The sequence below is a fragment of the Larimichthys crocea genome, chromosome XI (assembly GCF_000972845.2).
Source record: "Larimichthys crocea isolate SSNF chromosome XI, L_crocea_2.0, whole genome shotgun sequence".
NCBI lineage: Eukaryota > Metazoa > Chordata > Actinopteri > Sciaenidae > Larimichthys > Larimichthys crocea.
Window position 1 is genome coordinate 14,291,086 of NC_040021.1, and position 22,572 is coordinate 14,313,657.

Consider the following 22,572-nt stretch of genomic DNA (forward strand, 5'->3'; position numbering starts at 1 on the left):
TATGCTTCCATGCTTCTGCTTTGCATATTTGAGTCAGTATCTAATGTTTTTGAGTCCTTCATTTTATAGTTTTGTATTTATTATTGTTCTGCATGTGTATGTATAATCTCAATAACTTTGTTATTTAAATTGTATGTTCTGTTTTTCTGGATGACTTTCTAACATCTGTGCAGGAACTATGGATGAAAAATAGACTCTTAGTTAACACTTTTATAGATGTGTTTTTATTAATATCCATGTTAATTAAACCACAAATAAATAATAAAAAAAAAAAATCCAATACATGTTTAGGGAAGAGCACAGGTGGCTGAGTGTAACACTGTCATGGCTTACTGGGACATTACGAAGAGAACAGAGCCACATTAATGTTATTAGTAATGTGCTTTCCTGACTATGACAAGCCAAAATGTCTGCTGTGAACAGGACCTATGGTGCTATGAAGCGATTATAATCATCTGTAATCTTGACACCCCTTCCTGCCCGTTGCTCATCTTATCACAATGTTAACTCTCTGAACTAACTTTCCATTTTCTGTCTTAACACTCTTGTCGTTTTTGTATTCCTCCTTCACGGGCAATTGTCAGGTCTGTTATAATGATGTAGTTAGTAACTGAGGCGACGCCCTTGGAAGAATCAATTTTTCCAATTCAAGAGCTTTACTTTCACTGTTAAAATTGGTTGGAAGAACCCTGTCACAGAGGCAACAATGAGAGGTCCACGTCACTGTAACTACAGCCTGGAAAAGGTAACAGTATTGTAATATTTGTTTATCAAGCTCCATTTATTTCATTGCTATAGAGCCCAATTTAACTGAGTTTATACTAATTTCCTGCCAAGCATCAGTATCTACAATTTCTTGTGAATAATTTACTGCTTAAATTCCACTTATCCTCAATTATTTATTCCTTAATGCTGTAATTCTACCCATTTTCTATTGTCTCGTGGCAATTAACTACTTCAGCGACAATAGACCGGTAACTCATCTGCTGTGAACGTACCAGAGAACCAGTAAGGATGAACAGAAAGACTTGACAAAACGTGACTTGTTAACATGGTAAATCTTTATTTGTGTCCCACCCGTTCAAATACAGTATCAATTGATATATTTACAGTTAAAGTAAGAACACTCAAAGAACATCAGAATGTCAAAAAAATACAAAAACAAATACATTAATAAAACTCAGGATACAAAAAGTGACAACTTCAAAAATAAAGTTCTAAAAAGGAATGAATCAGAACTGCATGTGGTCAGTTCAAGGGGAGGGAAATAAAATGAACTTCAAAAAGGGGGGTTTGGGGGATGGGGGAAGGACACGCCAGTCTCATTTACAACATTAATCTTTAAATTGTACACTATTTCTGAACTTCAGCAGGTTAAAGACACAGGCCTAATCCACTTCCTCCATCCTGGAAGCATCATCATCGTCCCCTTCCAGAGGGGGCATCTCCTCAGTGGGTGCAGAGGTGACATCATCTGGTGTCAGATCATCTTCATCAATACCTAAAAAAGGAAGGAAGATTATGAGTCAGTGAGGGTCTGATAAGAGCTTTAAATCAGTTTATGGGCTAACGTGTTGCACAATAAACTTTTTATCACTCATAAATTTACAAAAAGTATGGCTGAAAATATCATGAAAGCTTTTTGGTGTGTCAATAAACACAAAATATTCACCAAGACCAAGCTTGATCATTCTATAGATGCGATTGGAGTGGGTCTGGGGGTCATCCAAGGTAAATCCTGAAGACAGCAGGGCAGTCTCAAACAGGAGAATCACCAGGTCCTTCACAGACTTGTCATTCTTATCAGCCTCTGCCTTTTGCCTCAGGGTCTCCACGATTGGGTGGTCAGGGTTGATCTCAAGGTGCTTTTTAGCTGCCATGTAACCCATGGTGGAGTTGTCTCTTAGAGCCTGGGCCTTCATGATCCTCTCCATGTTGGCTGTCCAGCCATAAGTACTAGTGACAATGCAGCATGGGGATGAGACTAGACGGTTGGAGACTGTGACCTGTCGGTAAACAGGAGTTAATAGTTGGTTATACACATTACTGAGTAATACAACATCTTGGGTGTTGCTTAAATCATTTTACTTTATTAATCTTCTCACCTTCTCCACCTTCTTCTCCAAGATGTCCTTCATAATCTTGCACAGATTTTCAAACTGAGCCTTCTTCTCCTCCTGCTTCTTCTTGTCTTCCTCATCCTCAGGCAGCTCCAGGCCTTCCTTTGTCACTGAAACCAGGTTCTTGCCTTCAAACTCCTTCAGCTGTTGGACACAGTACTCGTCGATGGGCTCGATCATGTAAATGACCTCGAGGCCGGCTTTGCGAAGGCGCTCCACAAAGGCAGAGTTAGCCACCTGATCTTTGGTCTCACCTGAAATGCAGACATGGGTATCCTGTCACACTTACTATCACAATAAATACATCAGTTGTCATTTTGAAATGATTTTTACAACAGATTTACAATAGTTTATAAATGAAGAGCACCCTCACCAGTGATGTAGTAGATGTGTTTTTGGCTGTCTTTCATACGCGTAACATAGTCCTTCAAGGACACCATCTCGTCTCCAGAAGCTGAGGTGTAATATCGCAGCAGCTCAGATAGTTTCTTTCTGTTTTGAGAATCCTCATGAATACCGAGCTAAAAGACAAATAAAACTGAATGTCAGGAACACACAGTTGAAAACAAAGTTCCAACAGTAGACAATTCAGTTGACATTAAACTTTGGTAAAATATTCTTCCTCATATTTATCTAAAATATTCATAATAGTCTATAAGGTGCAACCATGATGGCAGTAAGGAGCTCCAAACAAGACACAAAGGAGCTTTACCTCAGTACAATATGGCTAAAGGATCAGACAGATGGTCACTGCATGAAAGGTCGGAGGATAATACTATTATAATTAGCTAAAAGGTTCTTGTTGAGCTTTGCACTTTAAGCAAAGGACCATCCAGGTAACAGGGTAGCCAACATTTTAACATAGTATTTAAGAGTTCAACACAAAGTGGCTGCCAAAAGTCTAAATGTGACAGGATTAGAAAATCTTGCAGCTTGGTGAAGTGAGGACACTAACCTTGACGTTCTTGGAGAACTGCTCGTAGCACTTTTTGTAGTTGTCCTTGTCCTCGGCGAGTTCGGTGAAGAGTTCCAGACACTTCTTGACCAGGTTCTTGCGGATGACCTTCAGGATCTTGCTCTGCTGCAGCATCTCTCTGGAGATGTTCAGGGGCAGATCCTCAGAGTCCACCACACCCTTGATGAAATCTGACAGAAGGGTTAAAGACAAGCTGCTTAGAAATACATTCAAATTTCTAAGATGATATCAGATTATTTGATTTATGACCAAACTGTTTAAGCTCGTAATTCCCCATTTAATTGGGTGAATACTCACTGAGATACTCAGGGATGAGCTCATCGCAGTTGTCCATGATGAAGACCCTGCGCACGTACAGCTTGATGTTGTTCTTCTTCTTCTTGTTCTCAAAGAGGTCGAAGGGAGCGCGACGAGGCACAAAGAGCAGGGCACGGAATTCAAGCTGACCCTCTACTGAAAAGTGCTGTGAGGAAAAAAAAGAGTTTCATAGGTCAGATATATGGTTCATCTTCAAATTTTATTATGTTACTTGAATTAAAATACGCCCGACATAGACAATAAGAGTTACCTTAACAGCCAGGTGGTCTTCCCAGTCATTGGTTAGACTCTTGTAAAACTCTCCGTACTCCTCATTGGTGATGTCATCTGGGTTCCGGGTCCACAGGGGTTTGGTCTTGTTCAGTTCTTCCTGGTCAATGTACTTCTCCTTGATCTTCTTCTTCTTCTTCTTTTTGTCACCAGACTTGTGGTCGTGGTCGTGGTCGTGGTCGTGCTCCTCATCTGACCCGACGTCCTCAATCTCGGGCTTGTCCTCGTCCTTCTCCTCGTCTTCATCCTTGTCTTTCTCCTTCTCCTCCTCCTCCTCCGCTTCGTCGTCACTCACCTCCTTGTCACGCTCTTTCTCCACCTGAATTAAAATATCACTTAGTCAGTGACCATTAGATTGGGAAGTTGGAATTTTTTTAATAAAACAATTTAAATGAATACTTACAAAGAGTGTGATGGGATAGCCGATAAACTGTGAGTGCTTTTTCACAATCTCTTTGATTCTTCGCTCCTCAATGTATTCTATCTGGTCTTCTTTTAAGTGTAGGATCACCCTGGTGCCACGTCCCATGGGTTCAGCTATAAAAAAAAAAGAGACAAGTCAACCCTGACACCTCCTACAGATATCCCATTAACAATAAAATTAGAGTATCAAATAGTAACAAAGTAAGGCCTTTTTTTAAACTTACAGTTGTCCACTTTAACCGTGAATGAGCCACCAGCAGAGGATTCCCAGGCATACTGCTCGTCATCATTGTGTTTAGTTATAACCGTAACCTTCTCAGCCACCAGGTAGGCAGAGTAGAAACCCACACCAAACTGACCAATCATGGAGATGTCAGCTCCAGCCTGCAGAGCCTCCATGAAAGCTTTGGTGCCAGACTTGGCGATTGTGCCCAGATTGTTGATTAGGTCAGCCTTGGTCATGCCGATACCTGTGTCGATCAGGGTCAGGGTGCGTTCCTCTTTGTTGGGAATGACTTCAATTTTAAGGTCCTTGCCACTGTCCAGCTTGGAAGGGTCAGTGAGACTCTCATAGCGGATTTTATCTAGAGCCTAAAGGAAAAACAATTCCATTAATTCAACTATTTAAAAATTTTAATTTTAAGTTATTCAGTGTTTGACATTTTCTAATTCCATCATTATTGCCATATTATTCTAGATTATAGTCATATTATATAATAATACTTTTGAACAAAGAGCTTAATGAACATCTTTTACACAACATGAGATTTAGAAAGCAGCTTTAGAATAACACTATGACAAACTTACATCTGAAGAGTTGGAGATAAGCTCTCTAAGGAAGATCTCTTTATTGGAATAGAAGGTGTTGATGATAAGGGACATAAGCTGAGCGATCTCAGCCTGGAATGCAAAGGTCTCAGCCTCCTCCTCCATTGGTTGGTCGTGTAATTCAGGCATCTAAGCAAAGGAGCCAAAGTAATATTGTTTTTTAGAGCATGCATAATGAATTAAACATGCAGACAACATAAATACATCCTATCAGCTGACACCATTTGTCCCCCTAAAGCACAATGCACAAAGGCCTATACAATTACTTCAATTAGAGAACTGGTGAACCCACAATGCATAATGTTAGATGCTTTTGTACAACTCAAGTCTGACCCAATATTTTTGCATATTCTCATTTATTTTTTGCATTTACACAGGCATCTCATGGATCTGTGTGCGGGATCATGTTCATTGTTCACTGCGGGGCTGATGCATCACATTGAATCAGTACTATCTACAACAAGCCTAATCATCGTTGAATAATCTGCAAGTACTTAAATAATTACCTGCTTCTGATGACTGATACCAATACAATTTCACATTCTTGTGTTTTAAAAAGAAGTTCATAATCTGTAGTTTATGCAAAAGCTAAGCAAACATGGATAATCTAATATACAGTATATTTCAGACACCATTATTGTTACACAGTAAAAGCAAAGAACAGTTCTGATGCTTCAGAAGTTCATTTATTTTTTTCCTAAAGGTACATAAAACACTTCAAACATACACCTTTCATAGAATGCCTATGAAACATTTTCGATAAAATAAAATAACTTTTTCATAAATTATTCTATTATTTTCTGACAATTCATTATCTTTAATTATATTATTAGAGTAATCCATAATATAAATTACCCATGATCGATCGATAATTTATTGGCTCTGATATATATGTACAATATGTTTGTGTTAATTTGTCCTGTACACGTGACATCCATTGCACGTCTGTCCGTCCTGGGAGAGGGATCCTTCCTCTGTGGCTCTTTCTGAGGTTTCTTCCACATTTTTTCCCTGTTAAAAGGTTTTTTGTGGGCAAGTTTTTCCTCACTCGAACCGAGGGTCTAAGGACAGAGGGTGTCACTCCCTGTACAGATTGTAAAGCCCTCTGAGGCAAATGTACTTTGTGACTTTGGGCTATACAAATAAAATTGATTTGATTTGATTTGATTTGATATATATATATACATGCATCTCTACCTTTCAATATGATAGAACAGAATCAACAGCCCCACATACAACCTGTCTCAAAAATTACCTTATATTCTTATTTATGACACGACTTTTATGTGTGTCCATCACCTTTAGGTACCATAATCAAGATGCTGACCAGCTGTCAGCATCTGAAATGCACTAGTAATGACAATGAGGTCTGCATCAGTAATGACAGCTTATGGGTGAGCATGTATCACTTGTGCAAGCAGGTGGTGTGACAGGCGGTTTAGCTCTGCTCCTGCCTATAATCCATTATCACTGTCATTGCCTTTATGTGAGTGACATAATAAAAAAATATACTAATTTTATTTTTTCTGCAAATACAGGAAAAAGGTATACGTGGAGACAGTATAGAAAGTTCATTCTCAAATGAATATGACATGTACCTGTTCACCTCTCCTACAGATACTGTCATCGATAATTATTGGCTGATCAGAGAGGAGCACATGGCTAAAACTGCATTATCAGCATCAGCACACATGACTCCACCTGCCGGTTTCCCAGGCGAAATGCAAGTTTCTAGAAGGTACCAAGAGGGAACATAACTCTCTAGCAGTTTCCATAGGAATGAAAAAGCTCCTCCTCTTCATCTTTTTGAACAGATTATGTGAATGATGTCCTTATACTTCACCGATCCTGCTATGTATCACTGTGATAATCAGAGGATGGCATGGACCGAAAAGAAAATCTATTTAAAAAAAATCCCTCTGGCTCAGGAAATCTCATTTAAGGCTCATTAAACTGTGCTCCTACTTATCATAATTCCTGCCTAACAAGTGCACCGTGGACGCACCATGTGGCTGCTGTCTGTCTTCACAGTTTTGAGGAACGCAAAGGCGAATGTGGGCGAGATGAGCTGCCAGTGATAATGTTGAGAAAGAAAAAAAAAAAGTTTCGACATGTGCAAATAACGCTGATATGACAAAGAGATCACTTTGATACAGAGCCTGATGTGAAACTGTCAAAAAAAGACAACCCTGTGGTTCTTATGTTGTCATAATCTGATTATAACACGATGTACTTTAACTAAACTGTTTCTACATTTGCATCCAGGTATGTCAGGATATTTATCATCATTGTCTTTCATAAAAAAGCCATATAACAACTAAGCAACTAAAAACTAACAATGATTATTATAGTGTTATATATTTAAGCAGTTGTCATCTCTGTTGTTTTAATGTGAAAATATCTAATTCATTTACCTTGGGTCTTCGCTGTATCGAACACTTCGGTGTCAGCTGTGTGGAGGTCGCCTCTAAGTCGCAGACTACCCGGCTGGTGAGCTATCTAGTGCGGACACAGGCTTTAGTACCCTCACCGAGCGTTCGAGAAATCCTGACCTGAGCTTCCAGAACCATCTGGAATCTTCCTCGCCACTTGCTTGTTAGTGGTCGCTGACAGGTGCAATTGGCTGTCAGTCATGATATGTGCACACCCCCTCTCTCTATTCCAGCCTTAGAGAGGGTGGGACTTAGAGGGAGGGGAGGCTGAGCAAAGATGGGGAAGGCGTGTGAGACCGTAAACTAGAATGAACCCATGCGGTGCTCAATGAAGATTCCAGAACAACGAGGTTAGGACGAAGTTGGTCAATGAAAATGAACTTTACCTGTGTTTTGAATATCTCATTTTCAAAGTGATGTAAGTGAGCATGCAGTTGACTCATAAAGCAAGATGTCAGGTTTTATTTCTTAATAGATTTTTATTACAAATGTGAATCCATTTGATACAAAAAAATGTTAACAGTTACAAAAAGAGACATAAGCCAAATTCCCAGTGGCTTTATATCACTCTTACTGGTTGTCAGTAGTTTTATATAAGCAGCTTATATGATGTAGACTAAGCCACACTGTGGCCTACATTAATACCTTTAATTAACTTGCATTGACTAGTTAATACTGTTTGAGATGTGATAGTTGTGTTAGAATGAAATGTCTGTTTGAAGAAGCAATATAACTTATAAAAATAAAAAATGAGAAAGCAGGAAAGTCTACTAAAGTCTACTAAGTGTTTTAGTCAACTTCCTCCATTCTTGATGTGTCATCATCTCCTTCCAAGACTGGCATATCTTCATCAGCAGGCTGAATGAGGTCCTCAACTGCGGAATCATCGTCGTCAATGCCTGTGAATGAGAATGGAATCATTAGCAATCAAAGCCTCTTATTAATGTATGATGAGCAGAGTAATTACTGAAATGTATGTAATGTCAGTAGCCAAGGAGGAAAAGAACATACCAAGACCAAGCTTGATCATTCTGTAGATGCGGTTGGCATGTGTCTGTGGGTCCTCCAGTGTGAATCCTGAAGACAGCAGGGCAGTCTCGAACAGGAGAATGACCAGGTCCTTCACAGCCTTATCGTTCTTGTCAGCCTCAGCCTTCTCCCTCAAGGTCTCAATGATTGGGTGCATAGGGTTGATCTCAAGGTGCTTCTTAGCTGTCATGTAGCCCATTGTGGAGTTATCTCTCAGGGCCTGAGACTTCATGATCCTCTCCATGTTAGCTGTCCAGCCATAGGTGCTGGTGACGATGCAGCATGGGGAAGCCACCAAGCGATTAGAGACTGTGACCTGTCAATAATGAAAAGTTGTATTATTGTCATGATCCAACAAAACTAACCATAATATGAGTTTGATAGTACTAATATAAGATAATTTTTGCCATTTTCTTACCTTTTCAATCTTCTTGTCAAGGATGTCCTTCATGATCTTGCAAAGGTTCTCAAATTTATTTTTGAGCTCCTCCTGCTTCTTCTTCTCGTCCTCATCCTCAGGCAGTTCCAGACCTTCCTTGGTTACTGAAACCAGGTTCTTGCCATCATACTCCTTCAGCTGCTGGACACAGTACTCATCGATGGGCTCGATCATGTAAATGACCTCAAGGCCAGCTTTGCGAAGACGCTCCACGAAGGCAGAGTTAGCCACCTGATCTTTGGTCTCACCTGTTAATGTAAATTTCTTGAATCAATATGATAATTCTTTATGCTAACACATTTAAGAAAACATTTAAGCAAACGTATAGAAAGAATGGAAATAGAGTTCAATAGCTAACCTGTGATGTAGTAGATGTGTTTCTGGTTCTCCTTCATGCGTGAGCAATAGTCCTTCAGGGAAACCATCTCATCTCCAGAGGCTGAGGTGTAGTAGCGCAGCAGCTCAGATAGCTTCTTCCTGTTCTGAGAGTCTTCATGGATGCCAAGCTGTAAACATGAAGTGAGTGGTTACTTATACTGAACATTAAAAATTCAACTCAATTTTACAAAGTCAAGGGTTGTAGTTATAAGATCAATTCGGTCAACCAACCTTGACGTTCTTGGAGAACTGCTCATAGCACTTTTTGTAGTTGTCCTTGTCCTCTGCGAGTTCAGTGAAAAGTTCCAGACACTTCTTGACCAGGTTCTTGCGGATGACCTTCAGGATCTTGCTCTGCTGAAGCATCTCTCTGGAGATGTTAAGGGGCAGATCCTCAGAGTCCACCACACCCTTGATGAAATCTGAACAAAGATAAAAACTGCTTAGTCTTCCGAGCCATCATGAATATATCAAAATTGATATATAAGTGGAAAACACTATAATCCAACTAATAATTAATTAATAATTATGACTTATACGAGATAGAATGCCAAGTTATAAGGCTGTTAATATCCTGGATTGATGTTACTTACTGAGGTATTCTGGAATCAGCTCCTCACAGTTGTCCATGATGAAGACCCTGCGTACGTACAGCTTGATGTTGTTCTTCTTTTTCTTGTTCTCAAAGAGATCAAATGCAGCCCTTCTGGGTACGAAGAGCAAAGCACGGAACTCCAGCTGGCCCTCCACTGAGAAATGCTGCAGAAACAAGAGACAAGTATGAATATTAACTTCAAAACATCATACTAAGTGATGATAAAAGTTGCAAAGATGTAGTCACAAGGCATGTTTATCAGTAGCTTACCTTGACAGCCAGGTGGTCCTCCCAGTCATTGGTGAGACTCTTGTAGAACTCTCCATACTCCTCATTGGTGATGTCGTCTGGGTTACGGGTCCAGATTGGCTTGGTCTTGTTCAGCTCCTGAGCATCAATGTACTTTTCCTTGACCTTCTTCTTCCTCTTGTTCTGGCCATCTTTTGTGTCCTCATCCTCATCAGAGCCCACATCCTCAATCTTAGGTTTGTCCTTGTTCTCGGCAGCTTCTGCAGCTTCTTTCTCGATTTCCTCTACCTTTGCTCCATCCTCAAGGTCCACTTCCTTCTCCCTTGTCTTCTCCACCTTGAATATATGGAAAGTGTGTCATTATCGTTGTCATTATTATGTTTGAAAATGGTAAATTCTTATAGCTAATGGAGCTTAGAACTTACATAAAGTGTGATGGGGTAGCCAATGAACTGCGAGTGCTTCTTCACAACTTCTTTGATGCGCTTCTCCTCACAGTATTCTGTTTGATCCTCTTTGAGGTGAAGGATCACTTTTGTGCCTCTGCCAATGGGCTCTCCTGAAAAATGATGACAGCAGTGCCCGGTCATTTCTCAAATTATTGCAAATTATTGAATAGAGCATATTATGAAGTAGGGAATCAAACTTACCAGGGTCAGGCTTGACTGTGAATGAGCCTCCAGCTGCAGACTCCCACACATACTGCTCGTCATCATTATGCTTGGTTATGACTGTCACCTTGTCAGCCACCAGGTAGGCAGAGTAGAAACCCACACCAAACTGACCGATCATGGAGATGTCAGCTCCAGCCTGCAGAGCCTCCATGAAAGCTTTGGTGCCAGACTTGGCGATTGTGCCCAGATTGTTGATCAGGTCAGCCTTGGTCATGCCGATACCTGTGTCGATCAGGGTCAGGGTGCGATTGAGCAGGTCTGGCCTGACTTCAATCTTCAGCTCCTTGCAGGACTCAAGTCTGCTGGGGTCTGTCAAGCTTTCATATCTGATTTTGTCCAAAGCCTGTCCAGAAGGGATAAGCATGTTAAAATAGTAATGTTTGCACATATGTAAGGGCTGCTTACATTTGAAATACAGAGATGTCGTGATAAAGTGTTGTTTTTACTTACATCTGAGGAGTTGGAGATAAGCTCTCTAAGGAAGATCTCTTTGTTTGAGTAGAAAGTGTTGATAATAAGGGACATAAGCTGAGCAATCTCAGCCTGGAAGGCAAAGGTCTCCACATCTTCCTCCATAACGTTTCCGGCTTTCTCAGGCATCTAAAAGAAAGCAGGTTATACTCCTTTTAATCATATCTTAAACTGGATTAATTTGCTCTAAATAAAACATTTAATTTATATGTTTGATATCTTGAAAGTAATTTCCTGCTGTTAGACTTGAAATCTCTTTCTCCCCCTCCTCCAGCCTTGTGGCTGGAGGAGGCTATTGCTGACGGTAGATGAACACATGTTCCTCCTGTCAATCAAAGATTGCCATTTGGAGAATGGGTGGAGTTTTGATACTATACCCCAACCCCCAAAGACACCACGTGTCATTCAACACCTTTATGTTAAAGGAAGAAATAGCAGCTAGAAATTCAAAGATGCCAGAAAAACAAGAGTTTTAACTTTAGAGCAATCATGATCGATTATCTTTTTTAATGAGTGAGGCATTTGTGTTTAGAACAAAAAAGTTCTGCCTTGTCGTAACATTTCTCTAGCTTTTAGGTCTAACATGGTTAAAATAGGCTATGGATGCTAGTATTGGCTGTGTCTATTGGCTGTTTCTGACTTTTCTGCACAAATGTGAAATTGCTGTATCTGCTCATTGCACCAACCGGTATTCCTGCTCACCCGCCATTACTCTCACACTCAGGGTCACCCTGCCATGTGCTCCTTGCATATTACAGTCTCACCATGATTACTAAAGAGTCTGTTCTGCCACACTACCAGTAACTGCTATTAGTAACTACTTTAATTTATACTTGTGCAATTTTATCAATTATTCCATTTTTATGTGCACTAATTTGTTTTCTTGTATGTAAATTACAAATCAAAATCATAGCTATTGTCTTTGGGTGTTCCAGTCTTACCTTGAATACTTTTTCTACAGTTGCTTCTTGAAGATAGTCGTCAAATGTATCACTGAGTTCTTGTCTTCTCCTCTCGAAGCGCTCCAAATATGTGCTTCGCTGTGGCTCCTGTGGGCAGTATGTCTCTCTCGGTGAGTTCGAGTGAGTGTCTTTTTCGCTACAGACCCGATGACATGCCGGTGTCTTTTTATACTTAAGGGGTGGTTTCTAGAAGCTCCCATTCAGAAGCTTCCAGAAGATACGTTCACTACAGTGCAGGGGGTGTTGGGAAGAGAGAGCGGGTGGGGGGTGGTGAGTGAGACACCAGAGCCCCAAAGTTTATGTGCCCATATAGGGCTGCAAGGAGTGCCTGTCACTCACAATGAGAGCTTTCCTGATAGCTTGTCTAGCTCTTAGGCCCCATACCCCCCCTAAAAGCATCACAGCTGTGCAGGGCCTTTGCTATCAGCAGCTGTCGAGGTGCCACATTGGACACACACACACATGGCTTCCTATGGACAGCAGGCACATTTCTTTTTATGGCATGCAAGATTGGGGTGAATCTCAAAGGTTTCTCGCAGTTGGAAAGACCTTTGCGACCGCTGTGAAGATGTCTCAAAGAAGCGACAGAAAAGAGTATATATAGTATTTAGTAAATACTATATATACTCTGTGTAAATGTATAGTCACATTTTAAAACACAATAAACTTTATCACAACAGTTTGACATAAAATAGCATGAGGGCCATCAGCTGGACACTTTCCAGAGCTTTCAGACACATCTCGTGCCCTTCATCACCAGATGAAAGAATCAGCCATCTCAGAATGAAGATGTTTCCCAGTTCATTGGCCATAATTGCAAATGTTTAATTGTTATCACTCAGTCTGATGACCAAAGACAAGGCTGATGGAACTTTGAATTCAGAAGTTCAGCAATGTAGGCCATGCCCTGGGACTTTGACAGGTATGCCTTGTGGCAAATTAAAAGAACTGAATTGCAGTGTCATGATATGATATAAGTTGGTGTTTTACCAGTATTTCTCAGTTGAAGGAAACCTGGAAATAGTTTTGTAATGAGGTTATAACATAAGTCAAAACCAAACTCTTTTTACAAAGATGATAAATGGCTCAGAAGGAAATCCAGGGAATGCTACACAGGTAACAGTAATACTACATTTATACAAAGTTACCACTAACAAATATGCCGAACATAAAGTATGCTGATGAGAACTGTCAGAGCCACAATGGAAAAGGGTTTAGGCTTGCCAGCATACTATTATTCAAACCCATCACCCTCCACAACAATATACCAACAACTTACAATCAGGGATTTTCAAATGTGGGACCACATAGTAAAAACAACCTTATATAAGGTAGAGAAGTAGAATTCTCTAGTCCTTTGTGGAAGTTCACAAGCTGACCAGAGGATGGCAGTGAATTACATTTGCTACAGATCTGTTATGTAATCAACATGTTCCTATTTCTACTAGAAGCTGACTGACCAGGTTACCGAGAAACCTGGAGAACTTTCGCAATCGCTGTAAGAAGATATTTTCTGAAGCTGAGAGACCACATAGTTTAAATAGTTTGCTAGAATAAGATCCATGTACGTGCCATCAGTGATACAGAAATGAGTGTTTATGGGATCAAGAGCTGGATGATGGGGGGTGCATATCTTGGGATGATCGGATATCATTATTTTAATAAGTTGATTTAATTGATCACAGCAAAGTCCACATGTTTCATTCTTAGTCTGTATTAATCTCCTGTCTATGATAATGTTGTCCTTTCTGTGCCCACATGGATTTCGTTATTTAGCTATAGTCTATTGTTTTTCTGCATTTTACCCAACAAAGGATGGCAAATTTGCTGCATTTTCCCTGGGGTAAGCAAAAACACAATCACATTAAATCTAAATATATGCAGCACAATTATTTCTTGCCCGATGAATGTTTATTTTTGTATATGTATATCTTTCTTGTATATTCCATACATTTAGGACTTTATATTGTCCTTTAATTTAATTGCTTTGGGAATATCCAATATTCTAATAGACACAGTATATTATGTTTATGTAATAAAGTAGATAATAGCTTAGATTACAGCTGTTTGTTGCAATAAACCGTATTAAATAGGTGCAAGTCGTCTGTCAGGCGCATTTGTTATATATTACTGAATCAAAACATATATTAAATATACATCATGCGTTTACTACTTTCAAACACTGTTTATTTTTCTGGTTTTGTCTCACATGACTTTGTACGCATGGCTGCAGGACTTCAACCGTCCCGACGCATGCGCTGTCGGTAACATCCGGGGGTCGGACAAGGATGAACGCCAATTTCCAAGATGGCGGCGGAGGGAGGAGGGAAGGAGATGAACGAAATTAAAACTCAATTCACCACACGAGAAGGCGTCTACAAACTCCTCACTCACTCCGAATACAGCCGCCCGAACAGGGTGCCTTTCAACTCGCAGGGCTCCAATCCCGTCAAGGTCTCCTTCGTCAATGTAAACGACCAGTCCGGCAACGGCGACAGGATCTGTTTCAATGTGGGCCGGGAACTGTACTTTTATATCTACAAAGGCGTGAGAAAGGTAAACAACGCTGACTGCAGCGACGAAGCCCGCGCAGTCTCGGCAGCGAGCCCCATTGATTTGGCGTCTTCAAACGTGTTGCACCGTGGCTGTCAACTCTGTGAGCTTCTGTCATTGAAGTGCGCAGCTTGTCAAGACAAGGCCATGTAGCAGACCCGAGCTAAGTTGGGAGCTAATTAGCATGCTCGGCTAACATCGCCACAGTAGTTGTTTGTGCCTCGGACAGACTTTTTTGTTTGTCTGTGTGTGTTTATGTGTGTGTGCGCTCCAGAGCCCGCCAGTTTGTTTGAGTTATTAGTCAGTGACATGAGCTTTTTCCAAAGATAACGTGAGAAAAAGCCTTGTCCTGTCATGTCTCGTGATGTGTTTGTTTATCTTCCTTCATTTACGTGACAGTGCTACAAATGGGTGGCAGGTTGTCAACAGCTGGGTCAGCTGTGGTGTTTTCTATCACGGTGTCCTTATAGTGTTGACATTGTGAGCTTTGGGGAGTGGTAGTTGAGGGGTGTTGTTGGATTTGTTGTCCGTGATGTAATGATGTGTGCACAACTGTGCTGTCACGGTTTTGGATGGGATGCAACGTGAACCACGGTTTTAGTTGCACGCTGTGATGATGTCATTGCAGCAAGCCACGTTTGGTTCTTCTTGCTCAGGCGATGGGGATGGTGACTGACAGGGCTGATCATGCTGGTGATGTGGCCCGTCCCTGGAGCGCCTACAGAATGTGACACAACTTTCCAGTGTTTTATTTCTCCAATCCTGGTGGGGGTCAAGTGGTCCCACCCAATCTCCCGGCGTAGTGACAGGAAGTGACTTTTTTTTTCCTGTAGTGTTTTTTTTTTTATTGTTACTATTTTAAACAACTTTTAAAACTGACTCAGGCACAACCAGTTTTGCAGTTTCATTGCATATTAGGTAGCAGCCAGTGTAGCTGACAAAACATGGGATCTTCTTCTAGTTACTAGGCTTTTATTTAATATACAAATGAGCCTAGATGTCTTGGTACACATTCCTGACCAGTGGTGAATAGACTTGAATGCTGAGGTGAAATGTGATGCATTTTCTCTCGGCTTACATTCTTAGATTGCAGACATGATACAAATGCAAAAACGCTGGTGATGTTTTGGCTGTTCCCTCACATGTTAATGAGTTGCCTCTTCATTGCACACTCTTGATTGAATTAAGTCACTCTGTCATCTTCCTCCCTCCTTGCAAATATTCCAACATCACCAAGCTGGCATCTGAGGCTCTGTTGCAGTCTCTGATAGCACGGAAAAATGAGAGTGGGTCAGACAACAGGGAGTTATTTGTTAGATGAAAGTCCGAGAGGGACTACAGAGGAATAAGAAGTCATGCTGCCTGATTTCTAGATGGGGATTATTGGATAAGTTGTCGACATCAGTGTGTGGCGTACCCACTTATCTCATTAGGTGGAGAAACACTGTCTGTGTGACTGACCGTCTCGCCTATAATTCAGATTTTGGACATTCCCTTCTCCCGCCGAGTTGACCTACAAAACGTTACTGTCGTACATACAGCCAGTAGTGTAGACTCTGCTTGTGTTTGATTTTAATTACCGCTGTGTGGATTTTCATTGAGCAGCTGAACTTGGCCGGCAATATTCCAACTATTTCTAACCAAATAAACAAGACAAAAGCAAGTATCAGGTTGTTTATACCGCTCACTCTTAAACTTAATACTCACGCCGTCTCTCAACAAGCTTCGTTATAGAGCGATTCCGTGTCAGATATTTTGGTAGACATTTTTTAGTCTGCCTGGGATTCTTGTTTTATTTAGAGCTGCCTCACTTTGACAGCACTGACTCTTTATAGTTTTAGATCTAAGCTTTCTTTCTGCCTCTTTTTACTGCATCAAAAATAGACCACAGGAGCGTTTCAGCGATAAAGCATAAAAGATATCACATGTTCACTGAGCCAGTGCTAAATACATGCCTGTCAGATTAGCAACTCTGTCTGTCACGTCTGTATACTCACGTCCCCTTAAGATCTACTAATGATTGATGATGACTGTGATTATTATATTTAAGCTCACAGGACTGTCTCACATGTCTAGATGACTTACAGGAAATAATTTTTAATTTCATTGATTGGTTTAAATCGAGTTGTGTTCCTTTTGGAAGACAGACTATACAGTTAACACGTGTTGTCCAGCCCGGGCTGGTCTTCCTGCCTATTTTTGGATAATGACTTTCCATGTGTCACAGTTCATTATTATCATACACAGGGAACATCGAGTTGGCACTTTTTAGAAAGAGGAAAAAAAAGTGTTATTTTTCTGTAGACTGAAAGTGAAATTGACCCCATTCCTGGCTCTCTGATCTGGGATAAGTTGTCCCCTGGTGGTGTTTGAGAGAATCAAATGTAATTTATAGTCTTCATGTTCTTTACTGAGGCTGAAGTATGAATGAATTATGTGTCAATCTTCCCATACAAGAAATCATTGGAGGAAAAAGCAGCGAGATAAACAGAAGTGCAGAGCTGTGGAGGTCACCTTGGAGGGAGAGGCGATGTCTGAAATCTAATTCACATGGCAGTTAGGTTTTGTTTGAAACAAAATAAACGAGAGCCAAGTGTCACATCACAATCACAGCCTTTTGTCTTTTCTGAGCGGCGCCAAAATGGCTGACACCACACACAAAAGCTACTTTTTTAAAATTACCTAATTACCATAAATACTAATGTGTGTGTGTTTCTCATCGTTCCAGGCTGCCGATCTTAGTAAGCCCATAGACAAGAGGATATACAAAGGAACGCAGCCCACGTGTCATGACTTCAACCCCCTCACAGCTACAGCAGAGAGCGTCTCCCTGCTGGTGGGTTTCTCGGCGGGCCAGGTGCAGCTCATAGACCCAATAAAGAAGGAGACAAGCAAACTCTTCAATGAAGAGGTGAGTTCCAGTCAGCGTCTGACGTTCTGTTGCTTGTTACAGTTGTCAGACGTCTTCTCTTAGTGAAATAATGGAATAACTAGCTAACTAGTGTCTTTGTTTTTTTCTCTTTCTCTGTTTATTTGTCCCCCAGAGGCTCATAGACAAGTCACGAGTAACGTGCGTACGATGGGTTCCCGGTTCAGAGAGCCTGTTTTTGGTGGCTCACTCCAGTGGCAGCATGTATTTGTACAACGTGGAAAACACCTGTGGGACCACGGCACCTCACTATCAGCTCCTCAAGCAGGGTGAAAACTACGCTGTGCATACGTGCAAGAGCAAGTCAGCCCGCAACCCGTTACTGCGCTGGACAGTGGGCGAAGGGGCGCTCAATGAGTTCGCCTTCTCCCCGGACGGCAAGTTCCTGGCCTGTGCGAGCCAGGACGGTTTCTTGCGGGTGTTCGGCTTCGACGCCGCAGAGCTCCACGGAACAATGAAGAGTTATTTCGGCGGCTTACTGTGCGTGTGCTGGAGCCCGGACGGAAGATATATCGTGGCCGGAGGGGAGGACGACCTGGTGACGGTGTGGTCGTTTTCGGACTGCAGAGTAATCGCGCGGGGGCACGGTCACAAGTCGTGGGTGAGCGTGGTGGCGTTTGACCACTGCACCACCAGCGTGGAGGACGGTGACCCCCCCGCTGAGTTTAGCGGTAGTGATGAGGACTTCCATGAGCAGATTCACTTTGGTGCAGGCAGAGACCGAGCGAACAGCTCTCATTCTCGTCTTTCTAAGAGAAACTCTACAGACAGTAGGCCTGTTAGTGTGACCTACAGATTTGGCTCAGTGGGCCAGGATACCCAGCTGTGTCTGTGGGACCTAACAGAGGACATTCTCTTCCCTCACCTCCCTTTGTCCCGCACTAGGACTCACACTAATGTTATGAGTGCCACAAGCCCTCCAGCCACTGGACAAACAACAACAACTACTACGACTACTACTACTATTACTACTACTGTATCCACCACTAACCCCAGTGGCACTAATGGTAAAGACATTGTGAGCAATAGTAGCACCAGTGGCAACCCAGCTAACTCCCTCCCTAGTACCCTGCCTCGGTCCAACAGCTTGCCACACTCCTCCGCCCCAACAGGGGGCAGCACCCCCAACAGTCACACAGGCAGCAACAACAGCAGCACCACCACCACCACCACCACAACCACCAAGGGCAACAGCATCATCGACAGCGCTTTCATCGCCACCGGCGTGAGCAAGTTCGCGACCCTGTCGCTACACGACTCGCGCAAAGAGCGCCACGAGAAGGACCACAAGCGAAACCACAGCATGGGTCACATCAGCAGCAAGAGCAGCGACAAGCTCAACCAGCTGAGCTCGTCGCGGACGGCCAAAACGGAGGTAGCTAAGACTCTGGGCACCACGCTGTGCCCGCGCATGGAGGACGTGCCACTGCTCGAGCCGCTGGTGTGCAAGAAGATCGCTCACGAGAGACTCACTGTGTTAATCTTCCTTGAGGACTGTCTGGTAACAGCCTGTCAGGAGGGCTTCGTTTGCACATGGGCTAGGCCTGGGAAAGTGGTGAGTGACAGGCCTCCCGAGGATACTGTCATGTGACACCTCTTTAACATGCATTGTCTTGAGTACAGGCATCTTTTCTTTTTTTTTTTCCTCCTCGCTGCATTCAGAAGCCGTTAACGCCACTGTGCACAGCTAAAAGGTTTTTGGTTGTTTCACGCGAGATTTATACTAAACCCTCAGCATTTTGATGGTTAATAGCACATCTTCTCCGACAGTAAACCTCATGGCCTCACTATTCTGCCTCTTTTAATACATTCAAGTAACACTGTTGTTTGTTATCAATGTGTGTTATCTGTCTCTCCACAGGGATTGCTATCATCTCAAAACAACCCAGCCAACTCCCCCAGTGGAACAGTAGTATAGCCCCAGTGCTGGTGCTGCTAATGACAGCTCCATGCAACAGAGACGGGGATGACCAAGGCCCCACGGCCCTGCAGCGCTTCTTCACACACTGTCACACACCACATGACTTCCAGTGTCACCTTCATTTTCATCACTACAACCCACCCAGTTCTCTTTGTGTTACCGCTCATGTTCTAACCAATAACCGACGTTGGCCAAGCCAGGGTTAGAAACTCAAACCCCCTTCTCTTTTGTCCGGGGGTTAAAAAGGGTGCTTTCGGAAGTAAGAGTACAAGCTTTAAATCGTCCAGGAGGTTTATGGAAGGGGTCGACCGACTCATTGTTCCATTAGACGGTCATATCAAGTCGCGTCTAGTCTGAAAATAACAAATTCTAGTACCCAATCTTCTGTGCCTGTAGATCTTAAAGACTAGACACGCTGTAAGCGTTGTGGTGACGCCTCATCCTAACTTTTCTTTGTGTGTGTGTGTGGGTTTAATTCTGACACGTTCTTCCCCGTGTGTTCTGTTTCTTCAGATGTATTCACAGCTAAAGGGAATAAGATGAGGGATTGTTTTGGAGCAGCAGCATATCCCCAATGCCAAGTCTCTTTCATTTGTAACTTCCTGGGCGATCCCTTGTGCAGCCCCAGTCCTCTCTGGACCCCCGTTCAAGAGAGACTGGAGTTTCTTTTTTTTTTCTTTCTTTCTTTCTTTTTATACTTCCTTTACAAATCTTTTAATCAGAGTTATCACACTTTAGAGTGAATTTGCACAGATTTTCTTTCATTCTTTGTTTCTTTTTGTTTTCTTTTTTTTAAATTCATGACGGTGGAACACAGGCGAAATATTTTGAAGACAACTTTGGAAGCACTCGGGGCGGGGAAACAGCTTGTTATCGCCCTCTGTCTCAACGCTGGATGCTGCAATCATAGTTTTTTATATGGAAAAAAAATTGTTTGCACTTAATAGTTTGTTAGAGGAGAATGGCTTTACATTTTTGGAGTGTGTAAGGACTCCTTGACAAGGTTGAAATATAAATAGAATAAAAAAAAAACCCTTTGTATCTATTGAACATTTATTTTAATATTGTTTCAGATTAAATGGGCTCTGTATTATATGTAAATATTGTACTTCAATGATTTATGGGTGAAATGATCATTATTACATTAGTTCAAAGATCCTCATTTCAGAAAATAGTGATATTTCTAATACAGAAAGTCTATACATAATATTAAAAACGAATCTTGAATATGCAGGTGAAATGTTTCTTTTCTGTTGTACATAAAGAGAATTCAGGTGTATTTTTATTAATGAAATGTTTGGTATAGGAGATGTCTATGAAATCCTCTTATCTAACAGGTAGTGCTGAATGCTAGCTAGCCTGTCGCTGCAGATTCCTTTTACAACATAGGCAGATAGGCGCAGACGCAGCGGTCTAATTCAGCCATCACTCCGAGCTCAGGTAAACCACAGGAAGACTAACGCCGGCATAGTTCCCCCCCTCACTAGTCTCATCCATCAACATGTGTGTGAATTCACTTTAACTAACAAATAAGACTGACAAACCATGTTCTGCAGACAGGGCTGACATCTGTCGAGTCCTGCCATTGTGAGTAATAACTGAACTTGATGCTGAACTTGTGAACAAACAATTTGACACTGTGTTGAACTGACTTATGTCAGCACTCGATTGGTGGAATAAATGCTTGAGGTGAGTGTGTTTTTTCAAGCACCCACAATAGGAAGACTGAGGATTTTAACAGTGGGAGCCTTTTTTCCTCCATGTGACGCCTAATTAAAACAGCTTTGACAGATTACATTGTTCCATTTGTGTTACTTTATTGAGTGTATTGCACTTGCCAAGTCAATATGTACATGCTGCACTCCACATGAGGTCAGAGGTCAGGCAACGCGGGACTCGTATCGCTCTCCTGGCAGTCAAACATATGCATAGCACTTGCATTATTATTAGTATTTAGCTCAGCGAATGTATGCTGCCATTAGAACATTTTACCATTCTGTTACACAAAGAAGTAGAGTGGCCGCACAAATGCCTCTGAGATGCTGATTTTGATAATGCTGGTAATTAAATCAGATTCCACATCATTAGGAATTAAAGGAACTGTAATAAAGGCCAATTGCTGATCCAATCAAGAGCAAAGGAGCTCATCAGTTGCATTTGTATATCTATGATAATGTTAGTCCTGAGTCACCTCTTTCGTTCAAGCCAGGAGCACATTCACATGTAATTGATTTTTTTTATTTTTTTTTGTCAGTCTGAGGAAGGCAGAGTTATTAAAGACCCTGCCACACAGATGTTTTCATTTACCTAATTATACCTCCACTCTGGAGCCGTGGAGTCAAATTAAAATTCATATACTGATAAGAGTTACAGTGTGTTATTTGTTGTGTTCGAGCAGGTAGGCAGGGAAACAAAAATGCACCTTTAAGTGACAGGAGAGTGAGGGAGATGTCAATCAAGCACAGCTGGAATCAAGAGGTCTAATTAGGCATGATAATTGAGAACACCTGTGTGGGTGGGCCGGTATAAAGGCTACAACAAACCAGAGAGGGACGAACACGCTCATTCATAGACACAACACAGGTATAGATAGTATTAAGAATGAATTATGAGTTAGATTTGGCTGTGTATTTTATAAACACACTTTTTTTTTTATGAAGTCTTATATATTAGTAACATGTTGCCAAATTGACAGGGCAGCCCTGGGGTGGAATGTAACAAAGTACATTTACTCCAGCCCTTTACTCAGGCACAAATTGGAGGTACTTGTACTTGAGTATTTCCATTTTATTAACCATATACTTCTCTCTTATGAAAATATTGTACATTTGTCTGACAGCTTTCGTTACTTTTTACATTATGTTTACTTCCCAATTTTACTGATTAAAATAAAGGATTATGCGTTCCTTTATTGGGGAGAAAACTAGTGGGACTAGTGTGTAGGATTTGGTGGCCTGCTGATTACAAACCTGATGCCTCTCCTTCCTAATGTGTAGAAGAAAACT

At 41.6% G+C, this 22,572-nt stretch overlaps 3 protein-coding genes across 4 annotated transcripts; 1 reads left to right on the top strand and 2 right to left on the bottom strand.

The window, feature by feature from the left end:
- Positions 1 to 1,039: 1,039 nt before the first annotated feature.
- Positions 1,040 to 7,516, bottom strand: hsp90aa1.2 (heat shock protein 90, alpha (cytosolic), class A member 1, tandem duplicate 2). Of its 2 annotated transcripts, XM_027284130.1 has the most exons (12): positions 7,350 to 7,516; positions 6,941 to 7,003; positions 4,915 to 5,064; positions 4,332 to 4,698; positions 4,088 to 4,221; positions 3,665 to 4,003; positions 3,394 to 3,559; positions 3,076 to 3,266; positions 2,494 to 2,641; positions 2,106 to 2,374; positions 1,673 to 2,006; positions 1,040 to 1,501 (listed from the first exon to the last, which is right to left on the bottom strand). In XM_027284130.1, the coding sequence occupies exons 2-12, from the start codon at positions 6,941 to 6,943 to the stop codon at positions 1,389 to 1,391; spliced, it is 2,214 nt and encodes a 737-aa protein (XP_027139931.1). In that variant the 5' UTR covers positions 6,944 to 7,003; positions 7,350 to 7,516; the 3' UTR covers positions 1,040 to 1,388. The 2 variants fall into 2 exon arrangements, with proteins under 2 accessions (XP_027139931.1, XP_027139932.1); XM_027284131.1 differs by lacking the exon at positions 6,941 to 7,003 and having other exon boundaries at positions 7,350 to 7,515.
- A 307-nt stretch (positions 7,517 to 7,823) lies between these two features.
- On the bottom strand, positions 7,824 to 12,362 carry hsp90aa1.1 (heat shock protein 90, alpha (cytosolic), class A member 1, tandem duplicate 1). Its single transcript, XM_010738125.3, has 11 exons — positions 12,144 to 12,362; positions 11,182 to 11,331; positions 10,708 to 11,074; positions 10,483 to 10,616; positions 10,079 to 10,393; positions 9,807 to 9,972; positions 9,445 to 9,635; positions 9,194 to 9,341; positions 8,815 to 9,083; positions 8,379 to 8,712; positions 7,824 to 8,266 (listed from the first exon to the last, which is right to left on the bottom strand). The coding sequence occupies exons 2-11, from the start codon at positions 11,329 to 11,331 to the stop codon at positions 8,157 to 8,159; spliced, it is 2,184 nt and encodes a 727-aa protein (XP_010736427.1). The 5' UTR covers positions 12,144 to 12,362; the 3' UTR covers positions 7,824 to 8,156.
- Positions 12,363 to 14,419: 2,057 nt separating this feature from the next.
- Positions 14,420 to 21,362, top strand: wdr20b (WD repeat domain 20b). Its single transcript, XM_010738127.3, has 4 exons — positions 14,420 to 14,720; positions 17,446 to 17,628; positions 17,762 to 19,201; positions 19,508 to 21,362. The coding sequence occupies exons 1-4, from the start codon at positions 14,472 to 14,474 to the stop codon at positions 19,562 to 19,564; spliced, it is 1,929 nt and encodes a 642-aa protein (XP_010736429.2). The 5' UTR covers positions 14,420 to 14,471; the 3' UTR covers positions 19,565 to 21,362.
- The last annotated feature ends 1,210 nt before the right edge of the window (positions 21,363 to 22,572 follow it).